Source organism: Dermacentor albipictus, chromosome 1 (assembly GCF_038994185.2).
Source record: "Dermacentor albipictus isolate Rhodes 1998 colony chromosome 1, USDA_Dalb.pri_finalv2, whole genome shotgun sequence".
Classification (NCBI taxonomy): Eukaryota; Metazoa; Arthropoda; class Arachnida; order Ixodida; family Ixodidae; genus Dermacentor; species Dermacentor albipictus.
Genome location: NC_091821.1, coordinates 257,310,473 through 257,332,301, shown reverse-complemented (window position 1 = coordinate 257,332,301; position 21,829 = coordinate 257,310,473). Strand labels below are relative to the sequence as shown.

Here is a 21,829-nt window from a genome sequence, read left to right as displayed (position 1 = left end):
TGCCACTCACAATTTGTTGCGTGCCCATGAGTGCAGATGAGAGGAATCGAAAGGTGCCTTTTCTTTGTTGTTGTTATTGACCATAACTATTATAAAGCCTACAAATAATAAAGCCAAGGCAAGTTTGGTTGTAGATATCTTTTTTTCTTGGAAGTGCAGAAAGTGATAAAAGGAATGAAATGGGGCATCTGCTTAAGAATATGTTCGGTGCCTGCAGACTCCTTGGTAAGTCTTGAACAGTGGTTCGCATAGCATTCAACAGCATTCGACAGCATTCGACAGATGGTAAGCCCGATCATCATCAGCTAGCCTTGGCACATGGCACATGATACCACTGCGGCAAGTTCAGGGTGCGATCCTTAAGCGGTAAAGAAAAAAAAATAGAATTTTGATGACAACATTCAGGGGTGCAATGATTGTGCGAGTGTGATCATTAATTAAATATGGGAATTGTTGACTTGTGGCCCTGTTTCAAGGGGCTCGAGAAACGATATTGAAAGCATGTTCTTATAGAGTTAGTAGTACACCCAGCTCTGTGCTGGTGGTGGCTTGCATTGTGGCTGCCAGCAGTGCTACATCACTGTCTGCCAACATATGCCACAGCTCTGTGCTAGCGAAAGTGACACAGCTGCACATGTATGGGAGCAGCATTGCTTGCTGAATGAGCGACTACTTCCAGATTACAGGCGAACAGTGTAGGAATGCAACAAAGACCGAGGGAATTATGAAGAAAAACAGGCTTTCTTCGTGTGCTCACTTTGTCTTTGTCGTATTCCTGTGCTGTTCCTGTGTAGCAATAAACAACCGAGCCCAACAAGAGGAGGAGGGGTACATAGTCTTCCTGCACTTGTTTGTTTGGGGTGCATGCAATAGTGGCTGGAATGATTTTGAGCTAATGATTTAATTGCCAGCCTACTAGCACAAATGTGTTCACATGTAAATGGATCAAATTAAGTTTCAAAACTTTAATGCATTAATTAGCTCAAATTTTACGATGCGGCATTTTGGTCTACAGTTGAACCCCTGTTAAGAAACTTCAATGTAATACAAGCAGTCAATCTTTTTTTTTTGGTCTATTTTAATAAACAGGAAAAAACTTGCAATACAGTCGAACCCAAATACATAACAAAGCTGGATAAAGCAAGCTGTTCTCTACATCGAACATACAAACCTTGTTATCTATACTTATGTGGGATAAGTCTATCATAATGAACAATACATGTATAGATATGAACCGCTGCCCGCGACATGAAGCTACTTGCATGCTGTGGTGCAGTGTTCAAGGAAATTACTATTATTAGTTGTCGCTTTTTTTTTTTTTTGCCTGAGCACACATGTGTGAATACTCGAAAACTTGCCAGAAGCATGTCTGAAGCGGATGGGAATTATAGAGGGAAGTGGACTGTGGCAGATCTACACAATCTCTGACATTGGGAACACTATTTCTCAGTGATGCTGAGAAAGCAAAAATTTGCACCTACTACACATGTTTGTTTTTAGTAAATGGATTCCTTGTCTTTTTTTTTCTTTACTGGAGATAACAAATGCATACGTAGTGAACACATCGCAAAAGTTTGGGTATCTGAAATTACCTGATATATTTAACTTCTTAGTGCATGTGCCGTTTCATTGGTTTTAACTGATATCTACTGTGTAGTGAATTTATTTCCTAGTGTTAGTTTCACTGCACGCCGTATACATTTTACCAAGACCTAAAGGGGGCATGACACGGTCACCCAACATTTTGCGGTTTTCCGCGAGAAATTGTTGAGGATCTATTATGGCTATACGCCTGTAAAAACTGGGCGGTAAAAGACTATTTCTGTCCAAAGTATGAGCAAGAACTTGCCGGCTCTAAGCCCCGCCCTCCAGTGCCCAGAGCCATATGCCCAGCCATGCGTGACGTCATCTGCTGCATGCAACCAAGCCATCGTCTGCTACAAAATCGGCCGCTGCATCATGTAAGGGCGGAGCACAGCGGCCGTTTGTTGCTGTATTTGCTCCAGATATCGTGTGCTATGTCTTCAACAATGCCAACTTCACGTGATCGAGAGAGAGAGAGAGAGAGAAAGAATAAACATTTTTATTAGGTAAATGCAGCTTTGGAGAGGCGTCCTAATTCCAGAAAGCCTTGAGCTCGGGCTGCGTCCTGGGCCCTTGCAATCAGCCGTTGCTGATCCTTGAGGTCTCAGCTGGCCAAGGCTCTCTCCCAAAGCTCGTTGGTGTGGTAAGGGTTCGGAAGATTTAATGGTGCCTCTCTGCAACCCCCTACTATGTGCCTGAGGGACCCGGGCTCTGCGCAGAAGTGTCATTGCGGAGAGAATTGTGTAGGGGCTATGAGGTGATTTCTGGTTGGGTGGGGGAATGTATTAACCTGTAGAGCTCGGAGGAATTGCTCCTGCTCTCTAGGTAGTGACTTTTATGGGAGTGCATATGTTCTGCTGTTTAGCTTGTAGTGTTGTGTGATGTCTTGGTATGAGACTACAGGGTGCATTCACTCTGGTTCAGATTCCTCGGCGTCGGCTCGGTCGGTCAAATCTCGAGTCCCGTGGTTGGCAACCTCGTTTTCAGGAATTCCGTAATGAGCTGGCGCCCAGATGATCATGACTGATCTCGTTGGCGGCTTTTGATTGATGATCTTGAGCATAGTGGTATGAATTCTCCCATTAGCAAAGTTGCGGCACGCCTGTTGGCAGTCGGTCACATTGACTTCAACCTCTGTTTGGGAGAGTGCGAGGGTTATGGCCGCTTCCTCGGCTTGTAGGGGATTGTTTTGGATTAGCGAAGTGCTGCTCCGATGTTCTTTGTTGACGACTACGGTGGCTGTTGGTGCGCGTCTGGGGTAAGACCTCGTATCCGTGTAGGCTGTAGAGGGTAAAGTCCCATATTGCTTGTGTATGGCTAGGGCCTGGGTCTCCTTTCGCTGTGCGTGTGGTGCACTGGGTGCATGTTGCGAGGTAGAGGACGTACGGTGATGTTGCTCCGGATGGCATGGGGTAAGCTCACAGTCCGAGGCGGCCGATAGCTGAGAGGGGCAGAGAGCCCCAGGTGTAAGAGGATGGACCTCTCCGCTTCCTTAACCACCAGCCTTGTTCTCTGACCAGATAAATGTGCCTCGATCAGATCCTCGGCCGTGTTGTGCACTCCTAGTAGTAGTAGGCATCCTGTGGACTGACTGATCGGCAGGCCCATCGCCTGCTTATATGCCTTTCTGATCATTACGTTGATTTTCTTGAATTCTGCCCATTGAGTAGTGCGTATGGAATAGCATAAGTTATTCGAGACGCGACGAAGGCTTGGACAAGCCGAAGCATGTCCGCCTCCCCCATGCTTCTTGGACTGGTTGTTATTTGCCGAATCATGTGGGTTACTTGGGCTGTTGTATTCATAAGCTTGTGAATTAATATTGTGTTGGTGCGATCCGACTGGAAAACCATTCCCAATATCTTTACACTTCGAGACGGAACGATGGTGTGTCCCTCCAGTTGTATGTTGATATGTTGACAGTGGGCGAGTCCGATGCGTGCTTGTTTTGCGGTGAGACCAGGAGTAGCTCAGACTTCTGGGGGGCGCAGCTGAGGCTGCATGACTTAGCATAGTTGCTTACCATGTCTGCAGCTTCCTGCAAGCGGCTCTCCATTGCCCTGATGGACCCTGTGGATGACCAGATAGTAATGTTGTCGGCATATAGGCCATGCCGGATCCTCAGGATGTTATGGAGGAGCGGCAGAAGGCCTATTAGGGCGATATTGAAAAGGAGAGGGGATAACACTGTGCCCTGTGGTGGGCCGTGCCCCCCCAGTAGGAAGGGGTCTGTGACTTGGTGCCCGACCTTAAGGATGGCTTTTCTATCTGAGATGAAATCTCTGATATAGGAATATGTCCTGGCCCCACAGCCCAGCATGTTTAGCCTTTGTAATGCCTGTGTCACACGGGCGTTTGGAAGGCCTTTCAACTGATAGTCAGTTGACTGAAAGGTCAAGTTCGAGCTGCTACATGGGCAGTTTCAAAGGCCGCCGAGTCAAAAGTCTATCGAGTCAACGGAGCACCTTACAAATCTATTGAAATCTTGATGGCCTTTGAGCAATGGAAACGGAAACAGTGCGAACATGCCCTCTCGTTCACAGTGTGCTCGTACTATTGGTTAGAAAGAACAAATCAAACCAAAATGCTGTAAACATACTATATATGAGTGTTATTAATTATTCAACAAAGTATTTTTGCCACTTCATATGTGCGAACTGCACATACTCTCGACAACAGCAACATGCAGCGACGCAAACATTGCCGCAGTTTCGCTACTCAACAACCTAAGAACTAAGCATATACGTATGGCAATGTATAAACATTTCTTTAAATGTATAAACAAACATAAAAGAAATTATAGTGCTTTTAAGTGGTTTTAATGTTGCTTAACTTTTCGTGACATGAAAACGAAAATAAAGATCCGCAGCGCCACACAACTTTATGAGAAACGCTTGAACCATTCAACGGCCTTTCGAAAACACCGTGTAGCAGCGCGACAACTCCTTTGAGTCGATAGAGTTGTGGCATTTCGAAGGCCGTCGACTGGAAGGCCTTCGAAATGTGCCCATGTGACACAGGTATAAGATTGCTGTATGCTTGATGCTATCAAACGCATCTCATAAGATCTAAGGTGAGGATAGCCGTGGGGGAGTTGCGTGTCGCTGGTACAATCACCTCCTCTATCAGCTGAAGTAGGATGTCCTGAGTTGAGAGGGTGTGGGTGAAATCTTAACATCGTTGTTGGAAGTTTCCCCGAGTCCTCCAGGAATGGTTTTAGCTGGTTGAGAACGATGTGCTCTAGGAGCTTTCTTACACACGAAGTGAGGAAGATTGGTCGTAGGTTCTCAATGGCTGATGCCTTGCCTGGCTTCGGTATCAGACGAACCTCGGCCATTTTCCAGTCTTCGGGAAGGTTTCCTTCCCTCCATCCTAGAGCGGTAAGCTCTAGTAGCGTGATCAAGCAAGCGACGAATCTGAGCAGCAGAAGCAGCGATGGAGCTACGCATTTTGACTTCAACCTCATCACCACCAGCTCAGTGACGAAACATGGCCTCGGAGATATGCGCACACCAGCCATGGGCAAAGTCAGCACGTGCACATTTTGGAGGCCACGGACAAAGTCAGCCTAGTAAATTTGGTTACAGTGTAGTAGAATAGGGGCAGTGTGTTCAGACGGCGGAACACACCACGCACTGCTTTGAAGCCGGCAGCGTAGACAGGTCCCGGATCTATGCGGTGGCGCTGCAGTCGCACGGGCTGTACGGACGCGTTCTCCCTGTGTTGCGGCCGGTTGTAGCGTGCTTGCTCTGAAGGATTCTGAAGGAATTCCTCGAGTTTCTGTCTCGTTGGGAGTCGCATGCAAAATGTCTTTGCGACTTCTTGAGCCAGTCGACGGCAGATGGGCTTCGTGTGACATTGTGTAGCACTCTGGCTCTGTTAGAATACTTGGAAGGAGAGGGTTTTAAATACCTATTGACATCTAGACTAAGCCAATATAAGTTGGAGAACTTCTTGTGAGGTAGTTGTGCGGATCCAACGATCACCGAACTCCGTCTCAATTTTTTATTGTTTTGAATTGCCTGTCTTTTTATAACTTGGCGAAGGCAATGCAAACAGGGAACACAGAGGTCAGTAAAGATTTGGTATCATGCTACTTCACTCACCTGATAATTCTGACAAGGGGACGTTGTGTCACTGGATGAAGCTGGAAATCTGACGCTGGTAAAGCAAAGGCTAAACAGTACTCTGGCAGAGCGCCGGGCTTATGTGGAGGAAAGGAGTGATGACAGCCTCATCCATAATATGTGGCGGGATATGTCGCGCAGAAATTTTTTACTCGCAACGAATGTGAGGACTGCCGCTCTCTTCTTTTGCAGAACTCTAGTGTCAGTAACAGTCTCAAAATTCACGAAATTTGTGACAAGGGAGGGTTGCTGTATCCCTCCAAGTTGCTTTTTGAAGCACTAAAGAAACTTGAGGGAATGTATTTACAACCTTCTTCAGCAAAGAGGAGCTTTGCAGCGACTGTATAGTTGATGTCATGATTCTAGTGAAAGCTTTAAATTTGGCTATGCCATAGGTTGCAAATTACATGCTGATGATTTCACATCAGCAGTTGTGCGTTTTTATACCCTAACAAGGCTGCACTTTTGCGTTAAAGGTCTTAATCAGTGAAGAGAAGCACGATACCGTTCTTAGCAGGCTGGTGCAACATATGTATGCTGACCCTTCTTTGTCTTTTTTATCTAATTGCACGACTTTTCTGGTGCATTCAAAGAGCTAATTTTGGGAATATAATTAAGAAATGAATTAAGGAATTCATTTGCGCATATTCTGCTGCAGGTCTCCATTGCTTGGGATGGAACGTACTCGCACTGCTTTTCTGTGTTTTGGCATACTGTGTGTAGTTTTGCAGAGATCCCTTTTACTTGGCGTCTTTCCTACCTGTTTTATTCCTGTCATAGAAATGTAGGATGTCAGTGTGTCTCATACTCGCACATGAGCCTGACGTTTGGGAGCACTTCATGATGTAAATAAAAGAATTCACGAATAAACTGTGCAAATGTAGTTGCGGGTGGTTCACGAAACATTGAAAGGACGAGGGACAAATGTTTATCGCGAAAGAAGGTAAATGCCAAGCAGGGAAGCTCTTTGGCTTTGGGCTACGTACGTACATATTGTTTTGCCTTCTCTTCTACAACCGCAGCTGAGGAACTAAGCGCTTGACGTTGGGTCACGGATGCCGCGGCCACTTTTTTATGAATACGAACTGCAAAAGAAAATGTGTGCACCTGCAATCCGAGTTGGGTTTAAATCAGTTCGGTGCCCTTTACTACAGCGTTATTTCCAGCCGAGTTTTCCGTCTGAATAATTTCTGGTTACGTGGCAGCGAGGCTCAAAACAAATTTAACAGCTTTGCGCCACTACTTCGGTGTCTGCAGAACCTTTGCTGTCAGGTTAATAAATCCGTCTAATGGGCATTGAGATGTGCTAGGAGTGCACATATAATTCATCCCTTATATGAAGCGAGTTTCGGGGATGCATCTTAACATCTGCCGAGCATTTGCACGTCTATTTGACTGTGACAGAAATGATTATCAAAATATCAACATGCAGCGCTGGCGTTACCGTCCGTTCCGTACAGCCCGTGTTCCTATAGCGCCATCTCGTGCTATCTACATGAAGTGCCTCAGCACCTGAATACACTGCCCCTATTCTAGTACGTTGTAACGTGGTCAGCATAAGATGGCGACATTGGTACTGTGCAAAATGTTGCTGATGCCTTTCCACACTGTGATTTAATGCGTGCAGCACTGCTTAGCCAGCCATTCACGGAAGATGAAGTCTGGCGCTATTTCGCACAATGCAAATTGTTACATGCATAGATTGTTTGCTGGCGTGCATTTCTCTTGGATCTGTACTCAGCAAAACTATGATTTTCTTAAGCTGCTGTGCATTCCCACCAGTTTCTTTTTTTTTCCTCTGTAGTTGCATGCAGCATATGTAGACAAATGCTTGTGCAGATCCGTCCGCGGCACAAGGATTTAGCGTGATGTATTCTTTGGCTGAACCATTACTTGAACTTGCTTTATTGCACCCAGTATCTGTGTAAAAAAAAAAATAGCAAGGCTAACGTTTGGCCGGGGCACTGCTTTCCGGGTGGGTCGGTGTGCGAATATGGTCGGCATCGCGTCTGGCAGCAGCTTCAGCTTCTTAACAGGTATTCCATACTCAAAAAGCAGGTGCAAATCATCATTGTAGTTGTCTAGCATGAAGTGTTCCAAGAACTAAACGTCAGATGAGCGCCAATTGTTTCTGCCCTCATTCATCTCCCAAGCCTTACTCTTGACGGGCACCTTGGGAAACCTGAAGTATGATATGGAGCACTCCTTGCTCTGTTCGCTTTGGCACCGAACAGCGCTACATAGGTGCCACGGTGGCATTGTTTCAGCCACTGCAATTACAGTAGCAAGCTGAACAAAGCAAAAGTTGCCTGCATGCATGCTCAGATGAAACACTGATTCTTCACTTGATTGTACATGTTTGCTTGGTAAGCATGCAGCCTATGACGTCACGGCTCGTGAGCGTGCCAGTGTTGCTTGAATGCTATGAAGTTCGAGTGTAATATAAAAAATTCAATTACAAATTAGGTGCTGGCTCAAGTGCTCTAAAATTTTGCCAACGTGTTCTTGAACAAAGAAGATTATGATCGAAAAGTGGGTGTCGTGCGCCCTTTAAGGAAGTAATATTGTGTGACAGTTTCAATTTAATATTGGTATTATGTATTGCTCTGAACTGTCAAAGCTAATAAGAAGAAAGTAAGCGATATCCGAAATTATAACGTAAGAAAGATTGAGGAAGCACTAAAAAAATGGCCGCAGCATGGAATCAGTGAGAAGAAAACTTGGCATAGGACAGGGCAAGATGTATGCAGTGAAAGATAAGTAGGGCAGTGTCATCAGCAATTTCGATGATGCAGTGGAAGCAGCAAAAGAATTCTGTACTGACCTGTACAGTACTCGGAGCAGCCATTCAACCTTCGATGGAAGTAGTGGTGAACAGGATACAGAATTCCCTTTATAACTCGGGATAAAGTTAGAAGGGCCTTGCAAGATGTCTTGGGGGAAAAGTGTCTGAAGATTTAATAATAGTGTATTTAATCAAAGGTGGAAGAGATATTATGCTTGAAACCCGCCGTGGTTGCTTAGTGGTTGCTAAGTCGGGCTACTAAGCACGAGGTCGCGGGATCGAATCTCGGGCGTGGCGGCCACATTTCGATGGGGCCGAAATGCGAAGACGCCCGTGTACTTAGATTTAGGTGCACGTTAAAGAACCCCAGGTGGTCCAAATTTCTGGAGTCCCCCACTATGGCGTGCCTCATAATCGGGAAGTGGTTTTGGCACGTAAAACCCCATAATTTAATTTTTTATTATGCTTGAAGAGCTTGCGGCCCTTTATACACAGTGTCTCACGACTTGAAGTGTACCAGAGAGCTGAAGGAATGCCAACGTTACACCAATCCATAAAAAGGGAGATGTTAAAGAATTGAACTATAGGCCTGTTAGCTTGCTTTCAGTATAGTATAAGATATTCACCAAGATCAATTTTAATAGAATCGGGGCAACAATTGACTTTAACAACCAAGAGAACAGGCTGGCTTCACGAAAGGATATTCTACAATGGATCACGTCCATGTCATCAGTCAGGTAATTGAGAAATCTGCAGAATACAATTGACTTCTCTATGTGGCTCTCATAGAAATGCATTTGATTCAATAGAGATACCAGCACTCATAGAGACATTGTGTAATCAGGAAGTACAGGAGGCATACATGAATATCTTGGGAAATATCTACAAAGGTTCGACAGCTACCTTACTTCTCCACAAGAAAAGTAGAAAGTTACCTATCTAGAAAGAGGTCAGGCAAGGAGACGCAATCTCTCCAATGCTATTCACTGCATGCTTAGAAGTATTCAAGCTGTTAGACTGGGAAGGCTTAGTAACAAATGATTGAGGATCTTAACCGAGGAAGTGTAAGAGTAGGGTTTAAGATTAATATGGCAGAACTTAAAGGTAATGTTCAATAGCCTTCATGAATTCATGATTCCAGGATTCGTGATCAGAATTCATGATTGCCTGTCGGCCTCTAGAGTCTGTGCAGGAGTCTGTATGTCTAGGTCAATTACAGGGGTCTGTGATCACGAGAAGAAAATTTATTGAATAATAAAAATGGGTTGGAGTGCATACGGCAGGCATTATCAAATCCTTACTAGGAGCGCACCACTGTCATTAAAAAGAAAAGTCTACAATCATTGCATTCTACCGGTGCTAACATAGGGCAGAAACCTGGCGGTTAACAAGGAAGCTCGAGAACAAGTTAAGGACCTGCAAAGAGTGTTGGAACAAAAAATTATGTGTAACGTTAAGAGATAGGAAGAGAGCTCTGTGGATCAGGGAGCAAACAGCGATAGCTGATATTCAAGTTGACATTAAGAGAAAAACGTGGAGCTGGGCAGGCCGTGTAATGCATAAGTCAGGTAACCGGTAGACCATCAGATCTACAGAATGGGTGCCAAAGGAAGGGAAGCGCAATAGAGTAGGTAAAAAATTAGGTGAGGTGATGAAATTAGAAAATTTGCAGGTACGAGTTGGAATCTGCTAGTGCAAGATGGGTGATTGGAGATTGTTGGGAGAAGCCTTCGTCCTGCAGGGAACATAAACTTAGGCTGATGCTGTTGATGTATTGTGTTCATGTACCACAGCTTTTGTAGCAAACAAAAAAAGAAAAAAAAGAGAAGGGGGTGGATAGCATGCCAAAATACTTAATTGCATGGATTTGTCCTAATGGAAACATTGCTGTTGGTTATGGCAAGCAGCTGTCAAACGAAGCATGCAACTTTGCCATATATTGTCTTGGTAGAAAAGCTGCATGCGAGGCACTTTCTTCAGTGCTGTGTAGTTGAACGTCTTCAGGCTAGAAAAAGTTTGAGTGAGCACATAAAGAGGAGTTTTTTTCAAGAGTTGAAGCTCTTCACATACAATCTGAAGATGGGTGCAGACAGATGTAGGAATGATGACTGTTGAATAAAGGGGTGACGTATTTAGAAGCATAAAATGCTTGCCGAGGTGTATTGCAGAACCAGTCTGCATGCTAAACTTGGAAAGGTCCATGAAGCTTCACTTTTCTATTGTGAATGCGTAGCATAAATTCAACCTATTGTGGTACATGTATTTCATGGAGTTTATGGTGGCTGTCTTCTGTTCTGACTAGGAAAGAAAACGTGGCTACAATGCCAAATGGCCTGTCTCAAAATTCGGTTGACCAGTAGCAGTAGTAAGACGCAACGTGCACAATGAAAAAGCATTTTTTTTTCCCTTCCAACCTCAGACTTTTCCTATTTTTCTAGCCACGGCATCAATGTACAGACTCAATCTCTCTCTGCTGGTCAGTGGAACAGCCGTAGTCATGTAGCTGAGAATGTCATTACTGCCTGGCAATAACAGTCTTTAGGATAAAGCTCTGTGGGGCACTTTTTAGCTGACATTTGCCAGCGTCACCTCCTTACCAAAACTAGCTTTGATGATACCAGTGGCAAGGCACAGTTGGTTTCAGTTTGCTTAATACACAAAGGAAAGCATGAAGCCTTCACAACTCGAGGGTCACTGGCCAGCTTTAACCATAGTGGCAGCAGTAGTCATTGGGAGGGAGTGCAAGAAATGTCGTTGGACCATGATGAATGGAATGGAGGGTCAGGGGAATCTCTGGGAAAACCACGTTGGGCACTTCTCGGTGATGGCTATTGGAAAAAATTGGAAAGTCATCTGCACTCCACCTTGTGCAGGCTCACGAAAGACATGCTAGCAACTGCAGTTTATTGCAGCCTTAGAAATTGTCACATCACAACTGCAAAGCCTAGGCACCAAAAATGAAAAGAAGTTGGTGGATTTAAAATAATTAGGTACAAACTATTGCAAGAAAGCATTTATTCCTTTTTACTGGAGATCATGCAGGAAAAGGGCATTTTCTTTTTTCTGCTATCTTTGGCAAAAAAAAAAGTATTTGTTTGTTGGCACTGTTGGTCACTACAGTGTGCATCATGGATTTATGTGCAATTTGTAGTGTATGCTAGAGTACTAGATTTGACATAGACAGTAAAATGATAACGTAGCAATCAGCTGCTAATACTTAATGCACATGCTTATGACATCCATCACCTGGGCTTTTTTTTTTAATGAATTGCTACTGGTAAGATCTTAACGACCAAAAGGATCCAAAGAGCAAGTGGGATATTTTGGAAGGAGTTACTGAAACATAGAAAAGTTAAAAACATTTTTGCCTGGAATTATGACTTCATTATTTTGAGGGTCATTATATCAACATAGTGTGATGAACCTAGTGGGAATTTTGAACATTTTGTCATGGCCACTTAAATCGCGTCTTTGTAATCTGTTGTCATTGGGACACAGCTGTTAGCAGCAAGTTTGGGTGTAGCTGATCAATGTTTGCCTGCATTGAAAAGCCCAGTGGAAATTTATTGAATATAATTTTGTGTGACAAAATCTTCATTATACAGTACAATTTTTTTGTTAACACTTCTGAGTTACCTCATGAAATGTTTACCTTTTTTTTTCTTCAGGTGCTGTCAACTGGTAGCAGAGTAGGCGTGGACCCATTTCTCATGCCTTATGGTGAGCATTCAAGTATAGGTGGGGGAAATGGTGGTTATAAGTGCTAGATTTCTGCAAGTTGACTGAATGTTTTTTCAGATGCTTGGAAGCTGCTGAGCAACCAGTTGGATGTGTCAGGCCATTCCCTGGTGCCAGTGTCGCAGAATCTAGTCGATCTGATTTGGGAGGAGCGGCCCTCACCACCCAGCCGCCCTCTTGATTCACTTTCCATCATCTACACTGGCAAGTTTTGGCAGGAGAAAATTGCGGACATCCGGCAAGACATGAGCCAGAAGTCTGCTGCTGCACTAGTGATCACAGCCTTGGATGAAATAGCATGTATGTGGAATAATGCCATTAGGCTGATGTAGTTTGCTTGCTTTGCTGTAATTGGTTTGTCCTTGCAGGGCTTTTCAACCTCAGGGGTTCAGACATCGATTACAACCCTGTCTTTTTTGCCTATGCTGTGATCACCATGGACTCTGCATAGTAAGCGCTCTTGTGTACGTTTGCTGGCTTGTCCACTTGCTAATGCAAACCTTTCCTCCAGTCTCTTTATAGATGAAAACAAGTTAAGTGCCACTCTCCAGCGTCACCTCTCGACAGACAGAAATGAAAAGAACCTCACTGTTGACATCAGACCATACCGTGTGTTTAAAGACTTCCTTGCCCTGCTGATCAACCAGCTATCGGGCAAATTTTGGGTCAGCAGTTGTTCAAGCTATGCAGTTGTCAGCCAAGTTCCCAAGGTAGTGTTGAATTACAAAGTATGGTGTGCATGTGTGTGTGTGACTTTGTGCACTGTTGCCATTGTTGTGGACTCTAAACCTAGAACCTAAGTACTCTGAACAACACACACAAGCAGCATGCAGGTTCGCTGCTCAAAGGGGTGTGGTGGTTATGTGCACGAGAGATCGCTTGTTGTGGGAGCTCTGACAGTGTCCTTGTTACGTGCTTGCAGGAACGCAGAATCGAGTCTACTACACCTGTGATGCTTCGAAAGGCCATCAAAAATGAGACCGAGATTGAATGCATGCGACGTGCCCACGTGAGTTTATGGCTAATAAAAAGCTGTGCGTGATTGAATAAACAATAATTTAACACTTTGACCGTTAAAGCAGTCTTAGGTTGCCATGGCACTTATCCTGACATCACTGTTGGATTGTCAGTCATGGCAGAAATTGTTTGGCTAGATACTGAAAAAGAGTGAACCTCTGTGCTAAAGGCTAGGTTAACTCTTCAAGGGTCAATGCCGTAACTATACAGTGCCACGAACAAGTCCCAAATGCTCAATGCCGTATATTTTCGGCGCCGTCTGTACGTTTGAAAAACGTGCCAATTTTTCGCCTCTTTGTTGCCCAGCAAGTGCTGCCACCCTGTGTGGATTAAAAAAAAAATAATTTTTTTTGCTCAATTTCTTTTTGCTCCATAGTCTCTTTGATTTCATTCCATGGCCTCCTCATGTGGGAGTTTGAACGACCACTTATGCGTGCGAGGGCTTGTATCGGTTAGTTTTGATTTTGACTTGTGGGCTGTTTCCATTCGTTGTGCTGGTAAAAATTGATGTCTATCTGATTTCTAATCTCTCAAAGGGTCACCGCTAGATGCTCGCTTGTCTGTTGCTCACAGGGATGCGATTACATGTGTTCACAAGCGGGTGCTGATATACACAAATGATGCTGCCATGCTTGCGTTTCTTTTCTCAAGACTTGGCTCGCGAAAACTTATTTGCCCCCTTGTTCGTGGTGGAATTCAGGATAACTGCAAGTTTCTGACTCCTGCGACTTTTCTGACGGACAGACAACGATCGAGTTTTCTTGCGTGCGCTCGCATACACGGTTCAATCACGCTATGGCCGTGCGCACTGTTTGCTTTGCTGCAAGTTAGCCAGCGGCGATTCCTCCGATGCGGACTACTACCAAAGAGCCGAATCAGAGTACATCTACAGTAGAACCTCGTTAATATGTTCCAGTTACTTACGTTTTCCCGTCGCCAACATTCGCAATCTAGAACACAAAAAATGGCCCAATAGAGTTATGCTCATTTTTACCGGTTCATACGTTCCCGGAAGACACCATTTTTTTCGGCACCAATGCTCAGTATGTCGCCAAACTGCAATTGTAGGGTACGTTTTCCGGCCGCTAGATCCCACGTGAACAAGAAAATGCGCGAGGCGCTCGCGATCACCAACAGTATATAGCTACCCGTCGCGGCAGCTTCAGCGCAATACTCGCCCGCCCGTCTCTCGTGAAAACGCCGGCGCCCACCCACTTCGGTGCCAGCAAATCTTCTCCGAGGTCGTCGCACGCGGCATTCACAGCTATCACCGGCAATCCCTTTGCGATAATAACCTTCGCCTATCTGTTCCACAGCACGAGGCGCCGTCGGAAGTGTAGCGCACGCTTTTAATAGGCGATAACCGAAATGCCCCGCTGTTCCCTGCTGCAGATTGCGATCGTATACGTTTCCCGGCCGTTAGATCCCATGTGAACAAGAATGAATGCCTGACAAAGGCCCCCCTACCTGTATATTGCTCAGAACAGGCGCGAGGCGCGCGCGATCGAGAATTAGCTGCCCGTCTCACGTGAAAACGATGGTGCGCACAGTTTCTTGTTCCGGTACCACCAAATCTCCGCCAGGTTCGTCGCACGCCGCATTCACAGCTATCGCCGCCAAACCTGTTGCGATAAGCATCTCCACATATCTGTTTTACAGTGTGTGGTCCGTGGTACGTGGTACCATTGGTAGCGTACTGCACGCTTTTAGTAGGTGATAATCCAAACCGTTGCCTGCTGCAGGCGGCGCGATGTGGGCATCACGTTTCGCTTCGGCGGCATCCAGCGTCGCCCACCAGCACGATTTCATTTTGGTTTTTCGTCGCTCTCTTAAAACATCGCCCAATAGGAAAACAAAACGCGTCTCGGGTAGCCGCAGCATCACCAGATAACGCCAGTCGTGGTCGTGGTCCTCGTCTCGCGCTGCAACCATGCGCGCGACGCTTCCCATTACGTAGACGTAATGCGAGTCTGTCAGTGTATTTTTATTTACTTCGGATCTTATGTTTTCCCGGTTAGTACGTTTTTTCTTGCGTTTTTTTTTTTGCTATTCGTATGAACGAGGTTCTACTATATTTCAATGTATCTGCTTGTCTTATTATAAGTATTTATGGAAGCCCATTTGTATTCATGAATAAACATTGCATGTTTACCTACGGAAGATATTTTTTTTTGTCACTTTATGGTTACTCAAAAAAAGTACATTTTTTGGGAAATATTTTGTGAAATGTTTGTGAAATTATGTCTGAAGATTTCAAATCTGCATTAAAAAATTCAACCCTGGGCGGTTGCATTAGGCAAAAAAAAATAAATAAAAAGACCCTGAAAGGGTTAAGGAGGCCCTGCAATTTAGCAGAGTAGGGGAATGTATTTGGACAGGTTCACAGGAGGGTGGAAACATCAGGGTATCAGCAGTGGCTGAACAAGGGAACCCTCAACCTGGAGCCAACATTCCGACAAATTAAAGCATTGGCTCCAGGCTGAGGATACTACCGTATTTACTCGCATAATGATCGCACTTTTTTGTCAGAAAAAATTGACGCTAATTCAGGGGTGCGATCATTACGCGAGTTAAATTTCCCGCGGAAAAAAAAAATTTTTTTTTTGTCCCGCGTTTGCTGCGGGATGCGAGTGCGGGACACGAAAACAAAAATGGCGGCCGGCGTAGCAAGCCGAACGCGCCGAACGCGATCTTTTTTTTTTTTTCTTCTCGTGAGTACATTACGTGCATTGAAGCAGTTTCTTCCGTGTCCGTGATGAATAATATCGTTAATATCGGCAAGTTTGCGGCAATAACGTAGCCATGTCCACTTTGAGGGGACAGAAACAGATGGGCGCGCTTAGCTGCCAGTGAAGAAACGCATGGCCGGCGTGCTGCGGAAACTACGGCATCTGTTTTCACTACTACCCTAACACAGCACGTTTCCGCTAAGGGTGGGCGAATATCTTAGCTGTGTTACAAACCTCGGCGTATGAATAGGGTACACTTTTAACGTATCAGTGTTAACGTGGCTACTATCATTGCCGCGCGCGATTTGTTGCGTGCTCACGAGTGCAGATGAAAAGAATCGAAAGGCGCCTTTTTTGCTTTTGTTGTCTTCAACCATTATAAAGCCTACCCATAATAAAAGCAAGTTTGGTTGTACCTCTTGTTGCCATGGAAGTGCGGAAAGTGATGAAAGTAATAAAATGAGGCATCTACTTAAGCATGTTTGGTGCGTGCAGACAAGTCGTTCGCGTAGCATTCGACAGATGGTAAGCGCGATCATTATTAGCTAGACTTGGCACACGACATATCGCTGCGGCAAGTTCAGGGTGCGATCATTACACGGGAAGTGAAAAAAATCGAATTTTGACGACAAAATTCAGGGGTGCGATCATTACGCGAGTGCGATCATTATGCGAGTAAATACGGTATATATTTGTGCATCTTCACATCAATGCCCATTTTATAGTTTTAGCAAGGTTGCAACCTAAATCTGCAGTTTGTGAAAATCAAACAATTAGCATGAAATATTTTTTATTGCACAAAATGACAGTCTATAAACTACAGTTGAAACCATTATAACGTTACTGGTTTTAACAATATATTGGATTTAACAATGAGCAACTTTTGTATGTGCTTTGTGGCAAAATAAACCGCTTACTAAAATGCTACCTTGCCACATTATCAGTTATAACAATTAAATCTGGCTACTGGGTGTGTGCTGAAAGGGGGAAACGCAAGGTCCTTTAAAAGAAAGAGAGACAAGCTGTTGCATCTGCCTGTGTGCTGCACTTTGCCACACCCACCTTGTGCTGCACACCCCTCATGGCGCACCTTCGTCGCGTTGTCCTGCACTTCACCAGCCTGACACGTCTTCTCGCCAGTCTCCCTTCCATCCCTCCAACCACTGCGCACTCAACTCATGTATCGAGTAACATCCAAGTACAGTGTAGACCGCTTATAACGTAAGTCGCGGGAGTTGTAAAGTCCGTGCTATAAGTGGTACCGCATTTTAACCAAAGCATGCTTTTTTTTGGCTTTTACCTATGCCAAAGGGACCACCCACCTTTCAAACACAATTTATTACATATTTCACTCACACACACATGCTACATACTCACAACACAGCACAGAAACCAAGTTCTTCTGACAAGTGTGGCATCAGCGGAAGAACGCTGCTATTTTTTTCTGGAGATGTTTTTAACAGTGCTTCGAACAATTCCATCCCCTACAAGGCTTAAGCACTGAAGTGCTTTCTCACTGAAACTGTTCTTCACGCAGTACATCTTCACTTTGCTGAGGTATTCCAAAGCATCTTTGCACGGGACATCTGGGTCTGGCGTCGGGTCGACATCATCGTCCGACTCTTCTTCGGTTGCAAGCTCTGCGCTATTGCGCACCACTGCGACGATCGCATCATGCGTGCTCGCTTCCTCACGCAGACAGGAAGCTCCTACTCACCGGCATCGACATATTCTTGGAAGGTGTCTGTGGTGGAAACAAACTTGCTTTCAACGAGGCTGGACCAGACATCGTCGGTGTTGACCGTCTCATCGGCAACATTGTCACTCGGCTCATTGGTGTCAAGAGCCTCTGCATTGCGCACGAAGCACTTGCTTATTGTTGTGGCTTTTACCTGCCACCACGAAGTGGCAACCATATCAATCACGCCCCTTAAATTCACTTAAGAGGCTGCTGCTGCTGCTGCTGCTGCATGCTCAGCAAAACTTTTTTGCAGATGCGTTTTTTTGTAAAGTGCCTTTACGGTTGCGATGACGCCCTGGTCGAGCGGCTGACATTTTGCAGTCGTGTTGGCAGGCAGAAACTTTAACTTGACTGCAGTCAACTTTGGCTCGATGTTGTGGGCTGTGCAATTGTTGATAATGAGCACGACCTGTCGCTTCTCTTCCATCATGTCTTCATCGAACTTGCAAAGCCAGCTTGTGAACATGTCTTGCGTCATCTATACCTTTTTGTTGGATTTGTATGTCACTGGCAGGCACTCTCGCTTTTTAAAGCAATGTGGACTCGCTGATTTTCCAATGACAAACAGGCGGCGCTTGTTGCTTCCATCCATGTTAGCGCAGAACAACACAGTTATGCACTCTTTCGAGGCCTTGCAGCCAGAGCAGGCTTTGCCTCTTAGCACAAGAGTGTGGTTGGGCAGAAGGTTATAAAATACGCCGGCTTCGTCGGCATTGTATACGTCTCTGTCCGTATACGTGGACAGCATGGTTTCCAAATTTAAGCGAAGCCAGACTTCGATGGACTCACGTTGGCATTACCTGCTTTCACCGCACACCGCTTTGCAGCTGATGCCATGGTGATCCTTCAATCGCTGGATCCATCCGTTAAGTGGGTTGAAGTCGTCATGGCCTAAAAGAGCACCAAGGGGCTTGGCTTTTTGTTGGAGCATGGGGCCACTAACTGGTATGCTCTGAGACCGAACTTCATTGAACCATCTGAAGAGCGCTGTGTCCATGTCTTCGTGCTTCGACATATGTATTCTCTTCCGTGACAGGGAAGACAAATCTTGCTGCAGTTCCTACCACAATTTGTCCTTGTTCTTGTATATGGTCGACACGGTTGTGTCGGAAATGCCGTATTTGGCCGCCACCAATGCCTTCTTCAGCCCACTTTCTATGTCCCTTATAACGCATTTCTTGGTCTCCAGCGATAAAGCATGCCTCTTTCTTGCACCGCTTGAAGACGCCGCCGACACCATGGTGACAAAAGCCCAACGACACACGTGCACAGAGGACAACTACGACACAACGAGATCACGACGTGCACACACCAAATGCAACAAAGAGACTGAAAATTTAAAAAAAAGGAGTGCGCTGTCGCCACTATCGCTGTAACTCCGCGCAGCGCACACCCTGATTGGATGCTGCTATAGTGACGAAAACACCCGCCCTCCTACCTCTAAAGTCTCCTGCCTTTCACCTCCTTTTTGTTTCGCTTTTCGCCGCTGGTCTCCACGTGTGTGCCCGCGCTCCCCCTTTTCTGTGTTTGCGCGCTCGGAAACCGTGTGGCCGTGCGGGCCGTGCTTAACGTCTCCGAGAAAAGGCTGTGCTCTGTGCGCCAATTTCATAGTCGCATGCTTAAAGAAACCTCGCTATAACCGGTATTCTGCTTCACGCGCCTACACAATAAACGGTCCACCTATACATTGAGTTCTATGGGAGATATATCGGTGGTCAAAAAACCCACGCTATAACCGATCCCGCACTAAACGCGGTTACGTTATAAGCAGTCTGCACTGTATTGTTAAAACAGGTAGTGTCATAAGTGGGTTCAACTGTGCTTCTTTCTAATTAAAATGTTTGGATGTTTCTCTTCAGTTTTTTTTTTTGTGCAACCTAGTTATAACAATTATTGGCTGTAAGAATTAGATTTTCTTGGCACATGTATATTGTTATAAGTGGGTTCAACTGTACTGTATTTGCTCAAATCTAAGCACCATAACCACTTGGCAATTTTTTCATAGCTTTAATGGGTGTCTATTGTTGCTTAAGTCAATGCCCCGGTGAAGTCCTTTTGAGTGGTGCACAATCACAAAAGGCTCAATGAAACAAAGGCACATTGTTATGGGACACTGGTATAATTATAGCAGCTACTATACCTTGTGCGCGAGATATTTGGCCTTTCAGGGTCATCACTCATTATGGCCTTTACCTTCTTGACAAGCTCAATGACTTATTTCTCTTTGTCTCAGATGATAGTGGGTCATAAACTGTTGTCTTATCTAAAAAAGAAAGGATTTGGTGGCATTCAAGAATGTGGCAATCTCGTAGTCACTGTGGTCTGTATGTAAGGTAACTAGGACAGTGTACAGCTTCATCTCCTGTGTCAGACTAATAATAATTTAACAACAGTAGTGATTTAATAGTGTAAGCTTGTTTCATTGATGATGCCGTTTTTTTACTGCTTATTAGTGCTGGCTCATTTCCTGTTTTCTTGTACTGATTTAGTGCTGTGCTGTGCTACATTTCTGAATGCATATTGGTAGAGTGCAGTCTAAGTAAGTAGCGCTTCCATTCTCTTTAATTGTTACCCTACTTTAGATCAAAGATGCCGTGGCACTGTGCGAGTTTTTTGTTTGGATGGAGTCTGAGGTCCCAAAGGGAGAAGTCACTGAGATGACAGCTGCTGCCAAGCTGGAACACTTCCGAAGGTATGGAATGCTTTGCATACCATTACCTCTACATGTGACCTAATTTTCCACACAATGCACCGAGTCTGACCACCTTTTCAGTCCTGTACAATTGAGTGGGAAATTTTGCAAACAACTGTCACCTACATTTGCAATCAGTTACGATCATATGCATAAAACGAAGGTGGCATAAGGTTGTGTAATTAATAAAAAAATTGAGCCCTTCTGATCCACTTATTCTTTTTGCTCAGTACATATATAATGTGTAATTTACTCTGGTGGTATTTCCTTCATGGAAGGGTGGCTCATTAATTTGCCATGCTCATGGAACTTACCTGTTTAGCTTCAACAGGTTTGCGTGAATGCTTGCTTTCTTGCTATATGAAGGAGTGCTCATATTCCTGGCTCAGGCATAAACTCTCCTTTTCCTTGTGCTTGCACACTTGAAAGGTGCTCAATTGGAATCATGTGTGCATTTGGTGGATGATACATGTCCAGGGAACAAGAAGACTACGTAGGACCAAGTTTCGAGACTATCTCGGCATCTGGCCCTAACGCGGCTATCATTCACTACCGTCCTGAGGAAGAGTCTGACCGGCGGGTGACAACCGAGGAAATTTATCTGTGCGACTCAGGTGGCCAATACAGGTCAGCCATTGTGGTGCTTAGGCTAGCATGGCAGCCAATATGATGAACTGACATGTGTTCACCCTTCACCCATTTAGGGATGGCACAACAGATGTGACCAGAACGTGGCACTTCGGCACACCTAGCCAGTATGAGAAAGTAAGTGTTCTTCGTGATGTACTTTTCCTGAGATGTGGTTAACGGTTCTGGTCTGTTTGTAGGAGTGCTTCACTCGGGTTGTCAAGGGAAACATAGCGCTTTCATCTGCAATCTTCCCACGCCTGGTGAAAGGTTTGTTCTGCTTAACCTTTTTGCCCAGCAGTGCTCTTTAAATAACTTTCAAGGTCATTTGAAATGTGTTGCTTTCTTTAGGGCAAATGCTCGACACATTGGCACGAAGGGCTCTCTGGGAAGTAGGCTTGGACTATCTTCATGGAACTGGCCATGGGGTTGGTGCCTTTCTCAACGTGCACGAAGGTATGTAGTGTGCTAAATAGTAGTTAAATATTTGGTATGTTTGTTGTGGATTATAACCTTTGCTTCGAGAAGCTTAGATGTTTTACAGAGAAAAGCTGTTTACCAGAGTTGTGTGGACATTCAAAACATCCAGTGCACTCGTGCATTTCACAAACCATTAATTTTACATCAATTTTGCAATCTTAAAATTTCGCAGAATTATGTACATAAAAAAACCAAGACAGCCTAGGCTAGACAATAGGCAAGAGTCACTAGCCACAGATATGCACAGCGTGCCCATTTCATGAAATGTTATGGCTGTAATATTGTAAGGTGTTGCAGTGTTCCAGTTTG

General features: G+C 44.9%; 1 protein-coding gene across 7 annotated transcripts in view; it reads left to right on the top strand.

Annotated features, from left to right (window-relative positions):
* Window positions 1-21,829, top strand: part of ApepP (Aminopeptidase P) — a 64,778-nt gene that overhangs the window by 22,371 nt on the left and 20,578 nt on the right. For all 7 annotated transcript variants that reach the window (XM_070531185.1, XM_070531188.1, XM_070531184.1 and 4 more), the window contains 10 exons: window positions 12,165-12,216; window positions 12,295-12,534; window positions 12,603-12,684; window positions 12,746-12,944; window positions 13,157-13,243; window positions 20,304-20,413; window positions 20,891-21,040; window positions 21,118-21,178; window positions 21,241-21,310; window positions 21,392-21,496. In XM_070531185.1, coding sequence (XP_070387286.1) covers window positions 12,165-12,216; window positions 12,295-12,534; window positions 12,603-12,684; window positions 12,746-12,944; window positions 13,157-13,243; window positions 20,304-20,413; window positions 20,891-21,040; window positions 21,118-21,178; window positions 21,241-21,310; window positions 21,392-21,496 — 1,156 coding nt within the window. The remainder of the gene's footprint in view (window positions 1-12,164; window positions 12,217-12,294; window positions 12,535-12,602; window positions 12,685-12,745; window positions 12,945-13,156; window positions 13,244-20,303; window positions 20,414-20,890; window positions 21,041-21,117; window positions 21,179-21,240; window positions 21,311-21,391; window positions 21,497-21,829) is intronic.